A 23276-nucleotide genomic window follows, 5' to 3' on the forward strand; every position below is an offset into this window, starting at 1 on the left:
AGCCCCCTAATTTATGTGTCTCCGTGGTACATCTAGCTCAGGTACAAAAGTGCATTTTTTTGGGATATGCAGTGCTTCAAGCTAAAATGCTGTATGTATAGACTCCTACCATCTAAAAGCAGAAGTGTTCATTTGAATTTGAAATTCACTTTAAATCCACTTAAATAACCCTGTATGTGTTACACACTCTAGTCAAGAGTATTTGGAACTCTTGAACAGATTCCAAGTATTACATCATAACAATTACATTGTGTTAACCTGTTAATTAACATAAAACTGCAATGTCTATTTGAATATTTACAAAGAACATACCTCTATTATTAAACTTTATTTATAAAGTCATTTATTCAATTATATGTTCTCTTATGCTGGAAGGATGCCATGACATTCCTTTTTACATTTTGCCAGTTTATTGCTAATGTATGCCATTATGAGAACTCTAAAGTAATTCCTGTAAAATTAGGCATGAACAAATAAATGGAGATGGTTAATCGACTTTGCACTTTATTCTTCATCATATTCATTCTATTTACATGACATTTACATTTAGATGCAGACATATAGAATTGAGGACTGAAATTTGTTTCTCTGCAGGGTAATGTACCAAATGGAGATATATGTAGGGCTTTGGGGGCTATATTTTGTTTTTGCATTGCTTTCGCTAAGCTCCGTAACAACTTTAGCTTAATTAAGTGGTTTTGGTGTATGGATCATCCCCTGCTTTGGTGCTAAGAGTATTAATTTAAATGAGCCAATAAACTTAAAGACCAGTGGATAAACAGCAGCTTTACAGCCGTTATATATTATATTTAAATATAAACTATTGCACCCTAATCAAAGTGAATCCCAGTAAATATATAATCAGAGTTTGATTCACCAACTGTTAAAGACAAAGTTTGAATATAGATGGTACCGTTTTCTGGCTTCGGGGTATCCAGAACAAGCAATTGTGTTAGGAGGACTGACTGATGATACCCATGGATGGACAGCATAGTGTAATGTAAAAATGCTGTGGAGTGTGTCATGTGCTAACAATAACAAATTAAGCCATTTTATTGAACTAAATTTGATATATACATATATAAATCTGGGTTAATGAAAGAACATATTTAAATAATTCACATTTAAATAACATGCATACATTATATTGTTCTAAAGGTTGGCACTTTACAAATAATGATAATAAATAAAACATTGCACATGAAACAGGCATTAATTTAACATCTATTAAACAGGAAGCATCTCTTTTAAAGTGTGTAGATGAGAAAAAAAAAACAGAATAAAAGTTATGGTGAGCAGTTATTTGGTTCCTACAAGACTAGAGAAAGGGATTAGCTAGCATCACTATTATCATATGGAAGAAAAATCATTAATGAATCATTCATTTTGATAGCAACATCTTCGATTTTCAATCATCACACTACTTCCTTAGTCTACACACTACTTTGATTACTTTTATTTTCTTTCAAAAGCACACAGGGGTGGATTCTATGACCAGAGCAATGTGTATCTCTGGTAAAATATAAATAAATTTCTTATTGAAAATCAAAGATAAATGTATTTCTAGTTATAGAGTTATGTGCTAGAGTGTGTTTAAGAAAAAGACAATCCTAAAAGAAAAATGTACAATTTAAAGGGCAATTGATCCTTAATTATAAAGCCAAATAAAATTAAAAAAAAATTAAAACACACCATTCATTTTAAAAGGCCCCATAGTTCTTCTCCCATTTACAGCGAAGTTTCGAGTTTTAGTGAACATTTTGAAACATACATGCAAATCGAGCAGTACAATTGGAGGGTTAGAATGATTTTGTTATAGATCGCACAGTTCCACACAATTAGGAAAAATGTACCATATCAAAATAACTGTTTTAAAACTCCATATTAAAAATAAACGTAGTTCAATATAGCTGTGTAAGACGGGGTGCTGACAACTACAGTTTTCAATGATTCAATAGGAAGTATATTTTCTTAGTAATGTAATTAGCAAAGATACATCAATCATTGCCTCAATGATTTGATCACCCTATCTTTGTCAATTAGAGCTTTCAAAATGTAAAGTTTCATAGACTTATTTTATAAGAACTAAAATCAAATATTTAAACCTGTACATAATACTGGTTGAAAGTAACAAGTAATATTTTTTACAAGTTAAAGGGCTTGTGAAAGCAAGTCTACTTCAATCGTTGTAGAATCACAGTGTTGAATATATTAGCTTCTTCCAGTGTTTGATTTTCATCTGTTAGTTCAATGTTTGGAAACGTTGTAACTAATGTAAATTCAGTGTGGGCGAACTCCGAGCGGGACTGGAGAATAAAGTTCCGTACATCCATTATCCTAGAAAATAAAATACAAACACTCTGACAATGACATTCAGGAGCCAATGAATTATTGCCTCTCAACACCCCAATCAGGAATATATTTACATTTTATACAATTATCTTGTAAGTAGACTATCCCATTGTACAGCGCTACGGAATTTGATGGCGCTCTATAAATAATAATAATATCACCGTTTTAGTCTATATTTGTCTGCTTAGTTAACAAAGCAGCAGCTGTTGGTATTAAGACCTGCGAGCACTTTCTTTTAGAATACATATATTTGACAACAATCCCTGTCACAGATGCCTTGTTACAGTATCATGTTTAGGCCATGCACTGCAGATAGCCAAAAGATTATGAATACCCATTTAACTTGGTTAAAGACACACTGTAGGTACTCAGACTACTTCATTTCATAGAAGTGGTCTGCTTGCACTGCCCCCTGTCCCCTAAATACTGCATCTGAAAATGTTGCATTTTTATTGAAACTGTAATTTTTTTAATTGCAGTCTTAAGACTGCTTCTAATGGTTATCTACCAAACAGACACTACATGTGTTTACTGATGTAAAACGTAGTTTAGCACTTTAAAACAACGCTTTCCATGCATCTCGCAACACCCCATAGGAAAGCCTTGGTTCATGTGTACCTTTAACCCATTAATTGCCACAGGAGAGGTGCAGGAGGCAGAGAGACACTATAGCATTAGGTACATCTTTGTATTCCTAACACTATAGTGTCCCTCTAATCTCCTAGTGATAGACAGTTGGCAGAATCAGAGGCGGCTCTCTAATTAGGCGGTTTAGGCAGCCGCCTAAGGCCTCACGGCCGCCTAAACCGCCTGTGGGCAGACTGTCAGGTCCACGGCAACGCTCTGATGGTCTCGCGAGATTACATGGTCTGAAGCTCTGCGGAGCTGCAGACCAGAAGCAATGGCCACCGGACCACCAGGGAGCTTACCGGACCACCAGGGAGCCCACTGGACCACCAGGGAAGAAAAGGTAGGTTCTCTCTCACCCCCCTCACCATCACCCCCCCTTCACCCTCAGCCGCACCACCCCCTACCACCCTCAGCCTCACCACCCACCCTTGACCCTCACCACCCCCCTTCACCCTCACCACCCCCACCACCCTCAGCCTCACCCCTCCCACCACCCTCAGCCTCACCCCTCCCACCACCCTCAACATCGCCCGCCCCACCACCCTCAGCATCGCCCCCTCACCATCACCCCCCCTCCCTCCCACCATCACCCCCCTCCCTCCCACCATCACCTCCCTCCCACCATCACCCCCTCTCACATCACCCCCCTTCTTCTCACATCACCCCCCCCTCCCTCTCACATCACCCCCCCCTCCCTCTCACATCACCCCCCTCCCTCATCACCCCCCCTCCCTCTCACATCACCCCCCCTCCCTCTCACATCACCCCCCCTCCCTCCCTCATCACCCCCCCTCCCTCCCTCATCACCCCCCCTCCCTCCCTCATCACCCCCCCTCCCTCCCTCATCACCCCCCCTCCCTTGTTAGTGGGGCCTCATGTTTGAGTTTCGCCTAAGGCCTCATAAAGTCTAGAACTGCCTCTGGGCAGAATGTATAGCCTGGATGATAATATTACAAATGCCTGTTTGACAGTTCTGGCAGCCGTCTTATAAATACAATTACAAATCACTTAAAGGGACACAAAAATAACTTTAGTTTAATGAAGCAGTTTTGGTGTATAGATCATGCCTCTAAAGTTTTATTGCTCAATTCACTTCCATTTAGGAGTTAAATCACTTTTGTTTCAGTTTCTGTAGACCTAGCTGCACCTCCCCTGGCTGTGACTGACACAGCCTGCATGGAAAAAAATGGTTTCATTTTCAATCAGATGTAATTTAATAGTTTTATCTCCTGCTCTGAAAATTGAACTTGATTCTATACAGGAGAACAGCGCAGTGGATAAGAAATTCTAAATTAAACAGAATTGCAATAAATAAAGTGTAAACATTAGATGACTCTTTACAGGAAGAGTTTAGGAAGGCTGTGTAAGGCACATGCAGGAAGGTGTTACTATGGCTGCAGAAACAAATTAATTTAACTCCTAAACAGCAGAAAATTGAGCAATGAGACTGCAGGAGCATAATCTATACACTAAAACTGCTTCTCTGCTTTAAGATAAAGTTTTTGGGTGACTATAGTGTCCCTTTAGAAGCCAATGTCAGAGCAGAGAGTGGGTGAAGAGTGCTCTCTGCACTGTACACTGTAAAATAATTAGACATTGTTCTCAGACTTAGAGTAATGCATTAATCATGAGCTTCATGTGTCCATAGCTCATAGGATGAACAAAGATGGAGGCTGGAGTAAAAGGACCATAAGTTTATTTTCTCAATGAACACGAATTGTATTTTCTAATTATTTAAATCACCAGTCCCTGCCTATATAAACTATAAAGTATGAGAGTGCTGCCTCAAATCTCAATATGCTGGCAATAATAAGACGAGAAAACGTTATTCAAAACACAAACCTTTTTTCATTGTAGTCAAATAGTAGAAAAAGCAGATGAGCAATCCACATCACTTGATCATGCCAAATTTACAGCAGTTTATACATTACTGGCACCAAATAAATTTATGTTATCATGTTACTAAAGTACAATTGGTAAAATTAATGATTCTTACCTATGGCTGAGGTTGAATCTTTTTATCAAGCGGCTTCCATCGGCTAATCTAATCTGAATTTTTGTTGTGGGCACATGCTCATCAAGTTCAACATCTATATTTAGAAATGTCTTGTTTTCTTCTTCCGGAGACGAAGGTGTACTAATTATTTCAGGAGTCAGGCTGGATTTATGAGTTAAAAAAAAAAAAAAAACATTTTACAAATTGTCAAAGATCAACTAGGATATTTAAGAAAGTATTACTAAAAACGCAAATGAAACAATCCTTCCAGCAGTGATCCAGCAGGCTGTGGGTACGGACCCATGTTTACCGCTAGAATGGATAGTGTGGATCTTTTTCCAGCAATTTATAAGCTATTATAGCGCTTGGTCTGAAGCACTTGTGTTTGTAAGTGTATTTCCAAGACTATTAATAGGTTGTTGAAAAGGTGTTATACTGTGTATCTTTTTTTTTTATATCTAAGCTAAATTAAAGAATAGAAAATATTATTCCATTGAATAGAACTATTTATTGTATGTTTGTTTAATACATTACAATTGGCTTTTATTTGAATGCTCTTTTCACAACAATTTATTTTTCCTATATAGAAACTTCAAATCCACACCCTGGCTCAAATTGCTCAGTTTTGTCTCAAGGAATTATTGGAGTTATTGTACCTTAGTGGTGGAGATTTTGAAAAGGGACCTTGCCGCAATTTGTTCTCTTCACCTGTAAAATTACATGTATTCAATAGGGTTTACCACACGATAAACCCTTTTCACCAGACATGGGACTGATACATTTATTGTACTTCCCATATGTTTCTATGAGGCAAAATTAATATAATAAAATTCACAGGCTAAGCCAGGCTATGCAATGTCAATAAAAAAATAACAACAAAAATGTCAACACTGTTCACACTGGAATTGGTCATATAGTTTTCCCTTGACTATACATTGCAAACTATAGCATACATAGACAATGTGTCAATGTTGTACACCGTAATTCTAGCAATTGGTGATTTAATATTTGGCATTAACATACATTTATAAGTAAAAAAAAAAAAAAAAAAATAGCACCACAGAGTGTAGTTTTACAAAGTGTAGCTAATAATAATAATGAAAATTTGATAATTAAATGTTATACCTTCCAAGCTTTTGGCCTTCACCACTAAATGCCTTAAATCTCAACTTCGGTTTAATATATTCTTGGTCCTGATGATCTTCCATGTCTAAGTTGATCTGACATCCATGAACCATTCTCTTTAGCTCCCCAGGAATTTCTCTAAATAAATGAGAAAAAAATTAGGAATTTCCCGAAAAACAAAAAACAAAAAAACAAAACCTAAAAAAAAAACACACACATTCAGTCCTTTGTACTTTTTGTGTAAACATATCTCACTGGACTCACCAACACAAGTTACCCCATAGAGAGTCTGTATAACAATTTTTAAACTAATATATCGTAACCAAATATCAAAGTAAAAAACACAAGACTATTATTCAATGCTTTCCTAAGGGGAAACATCTGACGCAGGAAGTCCTCATGCAGTTTGTGAGGACATCCAGAGTCAGATACCGGATCAAAGGTCCGTTTCAATTAAGTCCCTTTAGTGACTGTCTGGTAGACAGCCACTAGAGGCGGAGTTAACCCTCAGAGGTAATTATGGCAATTTCTCAGAAACTACAATAATTACCACTGTAGGGTTAAGGGACATTGCACCCAGGCCACTTGAATGAAGTGACCTGGTGCCTACAGTGTCCCTTTAGGAAATTGGTGTTACTGGGAAGTGGGACATGTTGTACAGAAATGGATATGTTGTTATCCCAGACTGGAGGTGTGACAGTAGTTGTCTGTAAGTAATGCTTTGTGTTTATTTCCAGATATGTTAAATTCTGTCCCATTTTTCTGCATGCATTGTAAAGAGATCACAAAAAAAGTGTTCATGTATGTGTATTCTGGCACACATTTTAACTGCACGGAAATTATAAAAGAGGCAAAACTAGATGTCGATTTTATTGTGAACAAACAAATCAGTATTTTTTGTGCTATATAGGCCATTCCACACATAATGACGGTTTACTCAAAAACAGTCATAATAACCATTTAGCTTTACCCTCTTTTTACCGATTCCAAAAACTGGGCATTTATTGGGTCTGTATAAGATCTTAGTTCCCCGTCATCTAAACTGAATCCATTGCTCCAGAGCTTGAGTAAAATCTGAACCTGTTGTGAAACAAAATGTTTATATTAAATCGTAGTTTGTATACATTATATATCGTAAAACCATATCAATATAACCCATTGCAAATGCTCTCCAATTTGACCATTAAGTGTATGTTATGAACACGCGATATACCTTTACCAATACAAACAAAAGCCTAAACTCACAAAATATATCTTGTTTGCTTTATTGAACATGTGGACTTTCAATGTCAGCTTCTCTCAAACCATGACAAAGTTCATGAACACTTCATAACATTGGCAGTGATACAGTTTAGGGATTACCGACTCAGTGGCAAGGTGACAGAGCCACGGCCTTGAAATAGTCAATTAGCCTTGAAAGAGATATCAGTGACGCACAATGAGTGATAAGAATTACAGAGAATATATAACTTTCAAAACCACACAAGGCTAAACACATGATAAAGTAACTAAACTGTAAAACTTATTCCCTGAATTAAAGCCTTTACCATTATTCCATATGATGCAAATACGTGTAAAACAATTACAAAATACAGATCAATGCAAACCTATCGACATACAGAAGTATTTATTCCAAAACCTTGTTATAATGAAATATGTCCTCATTTAACATTAATTGGAATTACATAAACTGTGTCTAAAGCTGCTAACACTTTTACTGGCCAATTCAATAGTTCAATAAATTCAATAGTGGACGTTTAGATTTGTTTCAGTCCGAAACACCAACTTATTTGAATTTAGCCCTATTTGGTGATCGGTTGGATTCCTGAATTCCAAGTTCCGAGATGTAACCAAATCACGAACCTACCGAAACGTGCAATGGCTGAGCATGATCATTTTGGTTTGTAATTCTGCCCATGACGCCATAATAAAAAAAAAAAAGAAGATTATTGGAAAAAAAGATGAATTGGTGACTAGGGAACAGTCAGTAAATGTTTAATTTATTCACAGTTTAAGAAGTGAACAATAGAGGGGTTGGGGAAGGATATATATTCACCCTAAATGGTAGTGAATTAGGGATAACCACGCACGAGAAGGATTTGGAAACTGTTATAGACAACAAATTAGGCAGCAATATGTAATAGGAGAAAAAAAGGAGGAGTTAAGGGCTGCGCTATTTAACAGAGAATAGTACCATATAAATAAGACCAAATGGCCAAAATAAATTAACAACAAGGAATAGAACTGAGTATTATAGTTACTATTAAAACACCATCAAAGAAGTAAGTAAAACAGAGTCCATCCAAGTGTTCAGTAAAAATCAAATAAAATGTTCAATAAGTCAATAAAACCGTAGCTCCAAAGGTAGAATAAATAAAAAGGAGAATAGTACACTCACATTTGGTGGTATACTATCCTCCTTTTTATTTATTCTACCTTTGGAGCTACAATATGTCACCATTGGCAGTTTTTTGTGTCTTCTTATCTTCACATATACAGATCACCTACAACCCAGACGGATCAACTCCTGAGGATTGTATACATACCCTATCCATATATCAGTGAGACGGTTTTGTTGACTTTTATTGAACATTTTTTTTATTTTTACTGAACACTTGGATGGACTCTGTTTTACTTACTTCTTTGATGGTGTTTTAATAGTAACTATAATACCCAGTTCTATTCCTTGATGTTAATTTATTTTGGCCATTTGGTCTTATTTATATGGTACTATGCTCTGTTAAATAGTGCAGCCCTTAACTCATCCTTTTTTTCTCCTATTTCATCAAGGATCTTGAGGGATTCCCTTTTAGGGTTGGTGCTTACATCTCCGTTACCAAGTGCAGACTCTTCCCCTTTGTTTTTATAGCAATATGTAATGCAGTTGCTAAGGCCAGTAAGGTTTTGTCATGTATAAATAGGGGCATAAATTCTCGAGATGAAAATATAATTTTGCCTCTTTTTTTTTTTTTTGCCTTTTTTTTTTATTTATTTTTTTCAGCATCCATCACTACTTTTTCTGCTTAACATCTCACTGGCTCTCATGTTAAATTTATTAATAGATTTATTACTCTTAACTCCTACTCTTACTTTTCTGTACCTTTATCTACCCTTCTGCTCTTCCACCTCCAGACTAACATTACATTCCCATGCCTCCCAACTTTTCCAAATCCAATGTGACCATACCAATTCTGGAATTCTGTATCACTCTTCCTGGTTTGTTTCCTGGTGTCCCGTTTTTTTTTTGTTTGTTTTTTTTAATTCTTTATTTTTGTTGTGAATGTAGGTACAGCGGTGCTCGAATTGCCACAACAGCATTCTCAAGCGCTTTTTTAGAAACATCATATAACAGAATTATGGCATGAGTACAACTTGCACATTTTAAGTAATAGGTGGTTCAACATCATAACGGTATAACATATTCGGAGGTTAAGTATACATCAGTGGGTCTATACTAGAAAGCTTGGCGGTACAGTGCGAATTCAATTTTTTTGTGTAAGTTGGGAGTGTTCACGGTAAAATGTGGTGTTGCTCTGAAGTGAGGGGTGACTTGCAAGGAGTTTAAGAGGGTCGTGCAAATCCAGTTGAGCACTAAATAATAGTGATTGTGTTTGTAAGCTAGGCGTATGTCCTGCGCTGTAGTTGCTTAAGGTGTAATTTGGGATGCGTGTGGTCTCTTAGGGAGTCTGGGGAGGCACACTTGAAAACTGTATAACAGAGTGTCTGTTACTTGCGTCTGTATGCTCTGTGTTGCCTCTTTTTTTAATCGCTGGTAAGACCACACCTTGAATATGCTGTGCAATTTTTTTTTATCAGAGTCCATACAGATGTTTAAACTGAAATTGGATAAATACTTGCAAAAACATAACATACAGGGATATCATTTCTTATTAGTGGGGTAATAGCTGCTTGATCCAAGGATACATCTGACTGCTATTTTGGAGTCAAGAAGGAATTTCTTCCTAGTTTGTTGCAAAATTGGAAGCGCTACAGACTGGGTTTTTTGCCTTCTTTTTGATCAACAGCAAAAACATATGTAAGGAAGGCTGAACTTGATAGACACAAGTCTCTTTTCAGCTATGTAACTATGTAACTATGTAATATTAATATAAATGTTTTAACTGCTCCTCCTGTTTTTTAAACAGGACTCACTGGACCAGCAGGGAGTGCGTGTCCCCTCTCCCTGGCATAGGTAAGAGGCAGGGATAAGGGAAAATCATAAAATATAGACAAAAAAAAATCTGCTCCTGACAATGCACACAGATGAAAGCCCATATCCCACCCCACAGAGACAGACAAACACACACATACACACACTGCATCCTCCATACGCACTTATTATGCATCCTTTACACACCTCGATATGGACTCAGTCTGCATGCCAGACACACACACACTCTGTGTCACACACACACTGCATCCATTATACACTGTATCCACACAAACACTGCATCGTTTTACAAGCACTATATCCCTTAAATGCACACAAACTGCATCCACTATACATACACACTGCACCCCTTACAGACACACTATTATTTACATAGCGACCACATATTCCACAGCACTGTACAACAGGAAACAAAACAGACATTCAGTTCTAACAAAACATGTATAACATACAGAAACAGTAGGTGAAGAGGGCCCAGCCCAAACAAGCTCACAATCTACATACTACATTAACTATACACACACACATCCCTCACAAATAAGAACTCTTCATCCACTATATAAACTGAAACCCTGACACACACTCACACTGCATTCCCTATAAATGCAGAGACTATATCCAGTATACAAACTACATCCCCTATACACACTGCATTACCTATACACCCACATTACATTCCATAAACACACACACACAGATACATTATATCCCTTAAAACCACAGACAGTTCTATCACAGCTCTGAGTGCATGTAAGATGGTGGTGGAAGGGTGGGGGGGCGGCCCTGTAGGCGAAATCGGGGTGGGCCCTTTGGGCACACTCAAGGTGGGTCCCATGCCTTGAGCTGTGTAAAGGACTCCAACATTTCCAATGGCAGTCTTGTTAAGTGCATATATTAACTGTGTGAGTAAATCGGACACAGACCTGGAGAAATGGGTATCCAAATATTCTCCCACTCTTCCATATAGCTATTTTCTTTAAAACATTTTTAGATAATTTACATTAAGCAATTACTAATGGGAACTGAAACAGAGATAGCAATAAACACAGTCAATGGAGATAAAACAGACTAAGCACGTTTGATAAACAGTTGGCTAATGACATAAAAAGAAGAAATTCCTTACATCTTGCCGCCTTTCAAAGAGTTCATCATCCCGTATATATTCAGATTGCTTCATTGCAGAATCACCCAATTTGTATGCTCCACCAGTAAATAACTAAAATAAAAAAATCAATCTGAAGTTCATGTGCAGAGTTTGTCTAAATATATGTTTGTTTGTTTTTTACAAAAAATATAAAGTGATATTTGATCTTCATCATGTGCACAGAAAGTAGCATCAAAGTTATATTGTGTATGTGACTTTGTAAGGAGCTTGGAATGATATGACTTTGCAAAATGCAAAACCATTTAAGATTTTACCAAACAATAATACATTTTCATCGTACCAACAAAATGATCAACCGCATAATATTGTTTAGTTGAAACGCTACAAAAGGGCCTAAACACAGCAGGGCTCCAAGTTACTGGACGATTATTATACTAACACCTTAAGGACTGAGCCAATCGTACAAGTTGTGATCAAAACAAAACGTAAACAAAACCCTGAATTTGCGCTATATGTCTGTTCAGGTATAATTCACCTCTTTCATATTATGTGCACCCACACTTATATATCATTTTGTTCAGGAGAAACAGGGCTTTCATTTCACATCAAATATTTGTATATTGAACATAATTTAATATGCATAATATATATAAAAAAAAGAAATTAAGAAATTTTATTTTTTTAGTTCTGCATGGCATTTAAACTATGAATGTCACTAAACTGTTAGCTGTTACTGCAATAAAATACACGTATTTGTACTAAGCAATGTCTCACGGGTAAAACGGTACCCCCCCATTGTACAGGTTTTATTGTCTTTTGGAAAGTTACAGGGTCAAATATAGCACATTGCATTTTTCAGTTCATAAACATTGAAATTTGCCAGACTGGTTATGTTGCATTTGAGACCAAATGGTAGCCCAGGAATGAAAATTACCCCCATGATGGCATGCCGTTTGCAAAAGTGAAATGCAGCACATACAGACTCCAAGTATCATGACCTCTTCAAAACACAAAAGTGGTATCGTGCTTGGTGTAACCCTTTAAGGGCAAGATGTCATTACAGCTCAAAATCTATCCACAATCCTTCAATGATCTTTGTGTTAAAATGTTTATGTATTTTGTGAGGATTAATAAAACCTATTTTATGTTCAGTATCATTTAATTTTAGACAGCGGCTTTAAAAATGAAAAGGACCATTTTATTCTGCAAAGTTTGACCTACCATGTAACAGTCTCTAGACTTTATAGTAAAGTTCTCTCACAGGAATTATACTTCACGGTACATTTTATTTGGTTACAGTCACTGAAATATTTATACATTGTTTTAAAAGATTTATTAAAAAATATATATTTTAATCCACATACTTTCATCCCTCCAGGACATCCATTTGTTCTTGCAATATACCATCTATTAGCCTCAGGGAATTTGGAGTGATATTTTGTGGCTGGTATATCTTTCCCCAACACCTTTACATTAGTCTTAGCTATAAAACGTGTTGGACAAAAAAGGCAGCTGGCATTGCTCTTTAATGGAGAGTTTTTTTTACATTTTGGATTTTTATTTTTTGTGAAATGATGCAGGAAGTAGTAATACGATCATGAGAGCATTTTTGAATTTTATAGCATAAATATCCTTGAAAAGATTTTTTTACTTGTAATGAGCTCAACACTAAATACATAAAAAGTGAAAGAAATACTAAGACACTATTTATATACTAAATATTTTATAACAGATTTAAAAAGGCACTTAAACTAAAAGGGACACAGACATTGTTTATACATTTTTAATAAAATACTGGATTAAAATAACAGTGAAACAAATGCCCCTGGTTAAAATAAACAACATCCATTAGCTATAAGGTATGAACGGACTCTTTCTTTTATCTTGACTCTGAAGAGTATTTTCTGTATACACTCACTCTTAATCTCACTCTTAGATTGAACCTCCAAACCTTAACAATTCATATAAGTGATAGGAATCATGGCTGTCCCAGAATGTGGTATTTTACTTCTCTTTCATTATTATAATTGGATTTTATCTAAATCTTACTTGTGCTTCATTAAAGGGACACTATAGTCAGCAGAACAACTACAGCTTATTGTATTTGTTTTGGTGAGTACAATCATTCCCTTCAGGCTTTTGCAGTAAACATTCAGTATATCCAAACTCTGCATGGAGGCACTGAACTTTCCTCATACAGATGCATTGTTCAATGCATCTCTATGACAAGAGTCTGATTGGCCAGGACTGTGTTTGGCTTGTGTTGGCTCTGCCCCTCGTCTGCTTCCTTGACAATCTAGAGCCAATCCAATGATTTCCTATTGTGATTGGCGAGATCACCACTTGTAATGATGTCAGTCAAGGAGGCAGATCAGGGGCAGAGCCAGCAGCAGCAGACTAAAATAAACGTAAGATCATACTATATTTAGAGGGGCAAAAGGAACCAGAGATATATGGTATTTTTGACACTGTAGGGTCTGGAATAAATGTTTGTGTTCCTGACCCTATAGTGTTCCTTTAATATATAATATTAACAATTGTTATCTAGCTCTTTATTTACATCTAAATACAATGAGCAGATTTTACCCACTGTGAGCAGAATTTCCCTAGATATGGACCCTTGCTCTATTACTATAAACAGATGATAATAGGTACCTGTCGTGCCCATAACAACTTATGCTTTTTTTGAAAGAACATCACTCTTAATTTATACAGTGTGCTAGCAATATAGCTCTCTCTCCTACCTGTCAGTCAATTCTTCTGCTTAAACTTTATTTCAAAGAATTGACTGACAAGAGAGAGCAGAAAAGACCTCACACATGCAATCCTTCTGTACTTCACACATAGCAACTGCAATGCATGTGCTGTGGTTGCTGTGGAAACTAAATTCACTGCCCTCCTTTCCACATTGGATCAGAAGGACAACAAAGAGAAAAATGTAATATAAATATATGACAAAGGAAAATGTAAAGAAAAAAAAAATCTTTATTGAGATAATACTCTAAAAAAAAATGTGCATCAGTCAGGGACCTCTTAATTTTTACTCCCCAAAAGTAGCAAAAAATACTTAAAAATAAGTGTTTCTATAATGATCCCGAAACAGGCTGAGAAAATGCTACAGTAGTTCTTGTCTTGTTACTTAGTTGCACCAGTGACATCTTGTGGTAAGAGAAGAAAAACTATCCCTCCATACAATTGTAACAATACACTATGGTACAATTGTATCCAACCAGTGTCACAAACCTAACTGGACACACATCTACAAGCCCAGTATACAAACCTAACTTAAGCATACATTCCCAACTTCATTTTAGATAGAAGTAGAGACTTCTTTTGCCTAGTCTGAAATGCCTATAAACATCTCATAACACTCAATATATAGTCGATACGGCTCCCTGACAAAATGCTCACCTCGTCGTTATAGCTATTAATTTAAATGTGATGCTATGGAGGTGGAGGTGTTTGATTTTTGCTGTCTTTTATAGACCAGCACTAGTTTATTTTCATTCAGACTGGGGAAGGGGAGCGTTTGCTACTGCTGCAGTAATATAGCTGATCTCTAATTGCCTTTTGGTAGGGATAGTGACCAAGCCGTGCTTAGTTTATCTCCATTATATGACAGACTAGTCTGATTATGTTTAGGTAACTGCTAGGTAGCTCAAAATGTTGAATTATTGAGCTACTTTGGCAACTTGATTTCTCTCAGTCCAAAGAGGCTATACGAGGCCGGTTAAATTACTGAGATTATTTTACGTCTATTTACAAAGCTAGCCAGTCTTGTATTTCAGATACACTGAGTGTTATGAGATGTTTATAGGCATTTTAGTCTAAGTGATAAAATGGTTATTGGACAAGTTGCTACTTCTATCTAAAATCAAGTTGAGAAGCATGCTTAAAGGAACACTATAGGGTCAGGAACACAAATGTGTATTCCTGACCCTATAGTGTTAAAACCACCCTTTAGGTGGCTTGCCCCACTTTACCCCCCTTAAAAGGTAATAAAACGTACCTTAATTCCAGCGCAGCCCGTGTCCACCTGCGCTGGCCCTGCCCCCGATTTGCCTCCTTGCTGACATAATCAGAATTTAGGATTTCAGCCAATCCAATGCTTTCCTGCAGGGAAAGGAGGCAGGGTGGAGGGCCAAACCCTGGCTTGGCCAATCAGCATCATTTTTAAAAAGGCAGTGTTTGCATTAAAATGCCTGCAGGGACTAATTATATTCACCAGAACAACTACATTAAGCTGTAGGTGTTCTGGTGACTATAGTGTCCCTTTAAGTTATGTTGGTAGACGGAGCTTGTAGATGTGTGTCCAGTTGGACTTGCAACACTGATTGGATACAATTGTACAATGGTGTATTGTTTCAATCAAATGGAGAGCTAGTTTTTTTGCTCTTACACTAAATGTCACTAGAGCAACTAAGTATCCAAATTAACAAGACTTAACTACTGTAGAATTTTCATAACCTGTTGTGTGTCCAAAGGAGTAGCTTTTCTTTTTAAGTGGTTTTTGATACTTCTGGGAAGTAAAATTTAAACCACATTTTCCACTGTAGGCAAAAAAGGCCCTTCAAGTATTCTATGCAACGTATGTTTGTAACTTATTGCAAATTTGCCATAAGGATAATGGGCCTATACCCCTCATTTAGTGCGGTTTAATTGTATAATTGCACATGCCTATTGAATATGTATTGAATATTTTTAGGGTATCATCTAAAAAAAAAAAAAATGTTTATACATAGGAGGTTTTCCTTTGTCATTTATTTATATTAAGTTTGTCCATTTTAATCCTCATGATCCCATGTGGAAAGGAGGGAACTGAATTGATGATAATTCATTACTTGGGTTAAGTCCTTTTGCCCAACAAAAGGGATGGCATTGTGAGTTATCATAACATGGAATTTCCTAGCCAATGATGGCTATGGAGTATAGGAATGGAGAGACTGGAGTCACACTGTTAAGGCCCTGGCATGTTGTCGTTGATGTTGGTGCTTCACAGGGGGTGTGCCCTGCTTAGAGAAATCCAACACAGATGAATGGAGGTGAGGCGAGTATTTCTCAATATTTTACAATTAATATGCCATGTATCTCTGTGATAGATGCTGTATTCAACATGCATGGAGCCAATTTAAAGGGACACTATAGTCACTAAAACAACTTTAACTTAATGAAGTAGTTTTGGTGTACAGATCATGCCCATGCAAACTCATTGCTCAATTTTCTGCCATTTAGGAGTTAAATCACTTTGTTTATACAGCCCTAGTCACACCTCCCTGCATGTGACTTACACAGCCTTCCTAAACACTTCCTGTAAAGAGATCTAATGTTTATACTTCCTTTAAAGTAAATTCTGTTAATTTAGAATTTCTTATCTCCTGCTATGCTAATAGCTTGCTAGACCCTACAGAATCCTCTTGGGTGTAATTAAAGTTCAATTTACAGATCAGGAGATAAGAACTTTCAAAGTAAGTTACATCTGATTGAAAATGAAACCATTTTGTTTTCCTGCAGGCTGTGTGAGCCACAGCCAGAGGAGGTGCAGCTAAGGTTGCATTAACAGAAGAAAAAAATATTTTTGAGCAATGAATCTTCAGGTGCATGACCTACACACCAAAACTGCTTCATTAAACTACAGTTGTTTTGTTGACTATATAGTGTCTCTTTAAGGCAAATTAAAATATTATTACAGTTTCCCTTTACATAGATCTTTAAATATGCTATATTGAAATGAGCAGACCATATCTAGATCTTTACTTGCATGTACACATATCTGCATACTTCTTGTTCACCTTGTCCTTGTTTATTTTTTCCATCACACTAAAAAGAGCATTAATATTTAGTTCACAGTGTTATTTGCCTTCATACAACTTTAAAACTTTGATAAAAACAACCAAAACACCAAAAACTTACTTTTGCTTTAAAAAAATCTTCATAAGCTTTATTGGCTTCTTCTACGGGAATAGCTCCATGCTCCTTTGCCTCCTTAAAGAGTTCACTCACTATTTTACCTGCTGACTGGATTCGAACATCACCTATAAAAGATCTATACACACCAATTCTCATTATTGTTAAGTAATTTTAACAGAATATAATAAATAAAAAAACAATAAATAATAAATGTGAAACACATCCCCCACCCTATATTAATAATTTAGAAAATATTGAAAATCCTCATAATAAAATATAAAAAAATATAATACTGAATATATAAAAATGTGTATATATATATACCAGTACCAAAATAAGCAAAAACCTCTAACTATGTTAAAAATAGAAGAACAGATAAGAAATGGACTGTGCTATCTATATATTATTTTATTAGAGGGATCTATAATAATATATAATAGCGCAGTCTGTTCCTTATCAGTGCCAGTATAATCAAATGTTAGGCCAGTGTAGCTAAACTGAAAGCATTGCTCATTTAGAGTTTTTTTTCCAGTTTTCCTATTTGTTTGCCTGTGTGAAATTCACTTTGAATTCTCAAGTTAGTGGATAATGAATGGTGTTACTTTGACAGTGTCCTCTACCTGCTCCTCTTTATAGCCGAATACTACGACAACACCGGTCAATATTGTGATTTCATCATTGCTTTAATTTGGACTTCTTTGCAATCCTTTGTTTTTAGGTAGTGTAACAATTTTGAGTACTCTTTCACATGCAACAAAAGTGCCACGTTTCAGGTACACTTTTCACTGAAAAACTAGAAAGATTTGGTATTCAGTACTTACAGTTGCTCATTTATAAACAGGCCAATCTTATATAATTTTGATGAATTTCCAGAAGTCAGCCTTTTGCTACTGCAGCTCGGGTAGGAGTCTGATTATTCATTTAATGTCAACAGCGTTTATACCGCAAAAGCATTATAAAATCATGGTATTCTGGCATCAAAGGATTCTGAACAGATATTTTTTTACTTTATGTTTTAATTCATAAGCTTCCAACAGTTCACAATGATATTTCACAAAGACTCATACTATATAAAGAGACGAAATAAAGAGCTAGAATGATTAACCTCTTGCATGAAGGAATTTGTACTGTACAAGTTTATCAGTCATATAGCAAGCCCTTGTGGCTTAAATACAGTATTACAAATGACACAAGAACGTTTTCAGGGATCAGTCTAGGTCAGGGGTGGGCAATCTGCGTCCCTCCAGGTGTTTTGGACTACATCTCCCTTGATGCTTTGCTAGCATTATGGCCCTAAGAGCACTATGGGAGATGTAGTCCAAAACATCTGGAGGGCCGCAGATTGCCCACCCCTGGTCTAGGTTAAACCAAATCTATCAGTGCTCCCCCAACTTGAAGTTTCCTTCTTTAACGTTCCTCTATTCAAAACAAATGTAACCTTATAATGGATGAGATTTAATTATCTACACATTTTAATCAAATATTCCTGTAACTATTTTTAATTGTCTCATTTATTGCTAAATTTCCCCTTATGTAATATAGCACTGCGGAATATGTTTGCAGTATATAAATGGCAATAAAAATAATATAATCTATTTGGAATTCTATTTATCAAACAAGTTTACTCTTGTTCAGTATCTTTTTTTGCATGTAATGCCTCCTTAAATGTTTTCACTCAATGTTCGCTGTCTGCTTGGTATTGGGTAGTAAGGAACATGTAGTAATGTTTTAAAGTACTTTGTATAATAGTTCCCTGGCGTGATTTGGGCATCGTCTGAACAATTTGTGTGGCATTTGTCCTGATGGTTAATACAGTATTGGGGTATAGTATCTTTAATTCTTAACACCTTTTGGAGTGAATATCAATACATTTTAAGTATTAGTTTATTTGAAATAGTTTTGAAATGTCACTCAGTATCTAGAAATCATTAGCACATATTTACTGAAGTGTAAAATGTCCAATTACCGGTAAATATAATAAGCAAACTACTGACAAATGTAACTTTACCTATTAGTAAAAAATTATTTTCTGTAAAGTCAATCACTGTGAAGCAAGTGTTTTTTTTCCCAATCCACTCCCTATCATGAGTGAGTATTGCTGCAAGCCCATCACAGTTCATTGTGGCTCTTATGGTGCATGTAGTCTTTGGGCACTGTGCCCCAGTTGGTTTGAATTCTATCAAACCTAGTTATATTTATTGTTATATGTAACCATAGAGAACTGGTGATTCTCCTTCCAGTTTTAAAGCTCCTTAGTTTTACTGTTCTTTATCTGTTTGTTCCCAAACTCCGACTCCCTCTAACATTTAGCCTAACTACTTTTATTTGTGTTTTTGTGTAACACTCTTATCTGTTTTTTGTGGTATAGTTTTGCTGGTTTGACAGAAACCCAGGCTTACCTGGCACCTAATGCCCATTCCCCTGCTGCAGCTCACCTAGTGCAGAAGTGGACATTGGATGGGTTCACCCAACTTTTAGAGGCAATGATTTGCTTTAGTCCATGTTGTATGATTTTATGACTCGTATATGCGTTTCTATCATGTCTATTGCTACAAGTAAATTAATTAATTCAAATATAAACTTTAATACAATAAATTCCTGGTCTCTTTCCATACACATTTCACAACCAGAGCATTGGATGTAACAATAGTAAAAGTTCTTTAGACTATCAACTATAATGAGGGAGAGACTATGCTGGAACATAGAAACATTCTGATGTCCCAGAGTGTCTGTAATGTTTGTTCTGTGATTGTGTCAGATGATGAACGCATGTTAAATACCACTATTTACTTTTACTATGGTATTTATAATAAAAACAATCTCCAGTATAAATCTTTATTAAGCCATCATTTGCCATGTGTCTTACCCAAAGCCCGTAGTGCTTCCCCACAGCATGTGTCAAAAGGGTGTGCCCTGGTACCTGATTGAGAACTGCCAAAGCCCTTTCCATAAACCTCAAAGCCAATATTGCCAATTGTGCTTAAAGGGACACAATAGTCACCCAGACCACTTCGGCTTATTGAAGTGGTCTATGTGCAGTCTCCCATTCCCTCTTAGTCCTGCAATGTAAATCATTGTGGTTTTTGAGAAAATGCAATGATTACATTGCAGGACTAAACCTGCCTCTAGTGGCTGTTAGACAGCAACTGAAGGCACTTCATGGTGGCTGGGCAACTATGCATGAGAACATCCAGCGTCAGTTAAATCTGTATAGGAAAGCATTGAAACAAGGCTTTCCTATAGGGAGGGCCTCATCACGCATGCGCCTTAGCCCTCCCATTGGGTGACATCGGAGGAGGCGGAGCGTCATTCCAGTGCCGAGGAAGATCAGCGCTAGTATTGGGTGTAAGTTTTACATGAGTTTTTTAATCCTTGCAGCGCCGGGGAAGAGGGGGGAGGGGCGGGGGGGAATCGAGGGAGGGGTGGCACTATAGAACACCTTTAATTCTATAAAACTATTAATACAATTCTTGACATAGAAGACTTTTCTGTCCAAAAAAAAAAAAACTGTCAGAAAGACTAATAAATCTGTTACATCACCAAAAACATTGACAAATATTCAAAACTGACAGTTAGAGCACCATGGAAGCAACAGATTTAATAAAGTGCTCCAAATTTTCTCCATAAATTAGATTTCCTGGCCATATCCATGGCACCACAACAATGGATAGCTCCTTCCTATCCCAAATTAGACAGGAACCTGATTAACACAAATGGTGTAAGTAACCCTCCAACCCCTCACACCCCAAGTATTTTTGTTCATGTTCAATCCTTAGAGAGACTTGGTCATTATGAGAGAATTTTTCTTTTTGACTTACTTGACGGTTTTTACCTTCTGCCTCAAGGGAGCTCAGCCTCTCTTCCTGTGCAAAGGTGACCCTCTGAAGATACCCATTTAGTGATCAGGGGTTTTACTTGCTGTGACCCTAGGGGTAGCAAGATCATGCCATCACCAAATTCCCTGCAGTGACTCAATGGGTAGCAGGCTGGACATGCACATACAGAGAAGAAAGGGTGGGGAAACAAGGGAAGCAAAACAGCTTCTGATGTAGTAATTAACATCCAGAGGTCCAGTGTCATTAGTACACACATATTTAAACGATTTGAGTCTATCCTGAGAGGCTCTGGCCCATGTGAGTGGGATCACTGTATATTTGTAACACTATAGATAGTGCTATAATATAAGTTATTACAATATTGCACTATAAGTTTTCTGTTTCAGATTTGTATATTGGGATATACTGCCTATATACTGTATACTGTGTTAACCAGTAGGGGTAAGTTTGTATTATATGAAGCGCTCCAATTACACACTAGGGGTGATTTATTGATATTTTTCACTTCTGTGTGCTTTGCGTTCACATATACTTCTATAGGAAGGAGAGTTCCTATATCTATGTTGTAGCTGCTGACACATCAGTATCTATTATGTTCAATATTTAAAAGCGCCTATTTCAGCACACATTTACCTACGATTTTATGCACATACAGAGCATATGGATTGCAAGGATTAATATGACATTGACTAACATTCCATCACTGAAAGAGTTCATGTGAGACTGACTAGGGGAGGGAAGCTGGTGGGGGGAGGGGTGCTGTGTGGAGGGGTAGGGGTGCTGTGAGGGCTAGGGGTACTGTGTGTGGGGGGTAGGGGTGCTGTGGCGGGTACGGGTAAGGGTGTTTAAAAATAAATAAAAAAATATGGTAAATCAGTATTACCTCCCTCCCTCCTTCTTACCTTTAATGAAGGAGGGGGGGGGGCACAGCCATCCCTGGTGGTCCGGTGGTGGCAAGCACTGCTTCCGGGTCGGGAGGACTGGGGAGGGATCTGTGATGCGGCTCCCCTGTCCTCCCGCGCAATGCGGTGTGGAGCGTTGCCATGGCAACGCTCCACACAGCATCGCGCAGGAGGACAGGGGAGCTGCTTCACAGATCCCTCCCCAGTCCTCCCGACCCGGAAGCAGAGTAGGCGCCTGCCGTTTTGGGCAGGCAGGCGCCTACTCTGCATTGATGGCAAACCTATGGCCGCGTGCCCACAGAAAGGGCCCGGCGTGCCACCTGTGGCACGCGTGCCATAGGTTCGCCATCACTGGTATAGATCATTCCCCTGCAATTTCCCTGCTCAATTCGCTGTCATTTAGGAGTTAAATCACTTTGTTTCTGTTTATGCAGCCCTAGCCACACCTCCCCTGGCTGTGATTGACAGAGCCTGCATGGGGAAAAAACTGGTTTCACTTTCAAACAGATGTAATTTACCTTTAAATGATTGTATATCAATCTCTAAATTCTTGCAGGGTCTAGCAAGCTATTAACATAGCAGGGGATAAGAAAATCTTAATTAAACAGAACTTGCAATAAAGAAAGCCTAAACAGGGCTCTCTTTACAGGAAGTGTTTATGGAAGGCTGTGCAAGTCACATGCAGGGAGGTGTGACTAGGGTTCATAAACAAAGGGATTTAACTCATAAATGGCAGAGGATTGAGCAGTGAGGCTGCAGGGGCATGTTCTAAACACCAAAACTGCTTCATTAAGCTAAAGTTGTTCAGGTGACTATAGTGTCCCTTTAAGTACAAGCTCAATCAGAATGTCTAATGTAGGTGGTCATGTTGGGGTCAACAAGCTCGTGTCTTGAAACATATATGCCTGCTCAAGTGTGTGAAAGCAGGCTGTCAGGATTGCCAGCTTAGGACACATAAGCTTCACTATGTTGGGGTATCTGCATTTATGGGGACCCCCAGGGAGAACAAAACCAACTTATTTACATCTAGCAAGCATCTAGAGATCGCTAAAAGTTCCCCTATGACATTTTACATGTTAGCAATACATTTTATGTATATAATATTTTTCCATAGGCTGGGTCTACAATCAGATTAATGCTTGGCAGGAGTGCCCGCAGTTTGCAATATTAACGGGTTTAAACGTGTAGTGATGGATAATCACAGGCTAGGTTGTGGCTGAGGGTGGTGCTGCACTAAGTAAAAATAATGCAA

The 23276-nt window shown here is 37.4% G+C and overlaps 1 protein-coding gene across 1 annotated transcript in view; it reads right to left on the bottom strand.

Moving 5' to 3' along the window:
* Positions 1-481: 481 nt before the first annotated feature.
* The window catches only part of UBXN2B (UBX domain protein 2B), a 48215-nt gene continuing 25420 nt past the window's right edge, over positions 482-23276 (bottom strand). The window contains exons 3-8 of the mRNA XM_063451372.1: positions 17290-17422; positions 11398-11490; positions 7074-7183; positions 6104-6241; positions 4979-5140; positions 482-2337 (exon numbers count right to left, since the gene is read on the bottom strand). Coding sequence (XP_063307442.1) covers positions 2175-2337; positions 4979-5140; positions 6104-6241; positions 7074-7183; positions 11398-11490; positions 17290-17422 — 799 coding nt within the window. The 3' untranslated portion in view covers positions 482-2174. The remainder of the gene's footprint in view (positions 2338-4978; positions 5141-6103; positions 6242-7073; positions 7184-11397; positions 11491-17289; positions 17423-23276) is intronic.

The sequence above is a fragment of the Pelobates fuscus genome, chromosome 4 (genome assembly GCF_036172605.1).
Source record: "Pelobates fuscus isolate aPelFus1 chromosome 4, aPelFus1.pri, whole genome shotgun sequence".
Taxonomy (NCBI): Eukaryota; Metazoa; Chordata; class Amphibia; order Anura; family Pelobatidae; genus Pelobates; species Pelobates fuscus.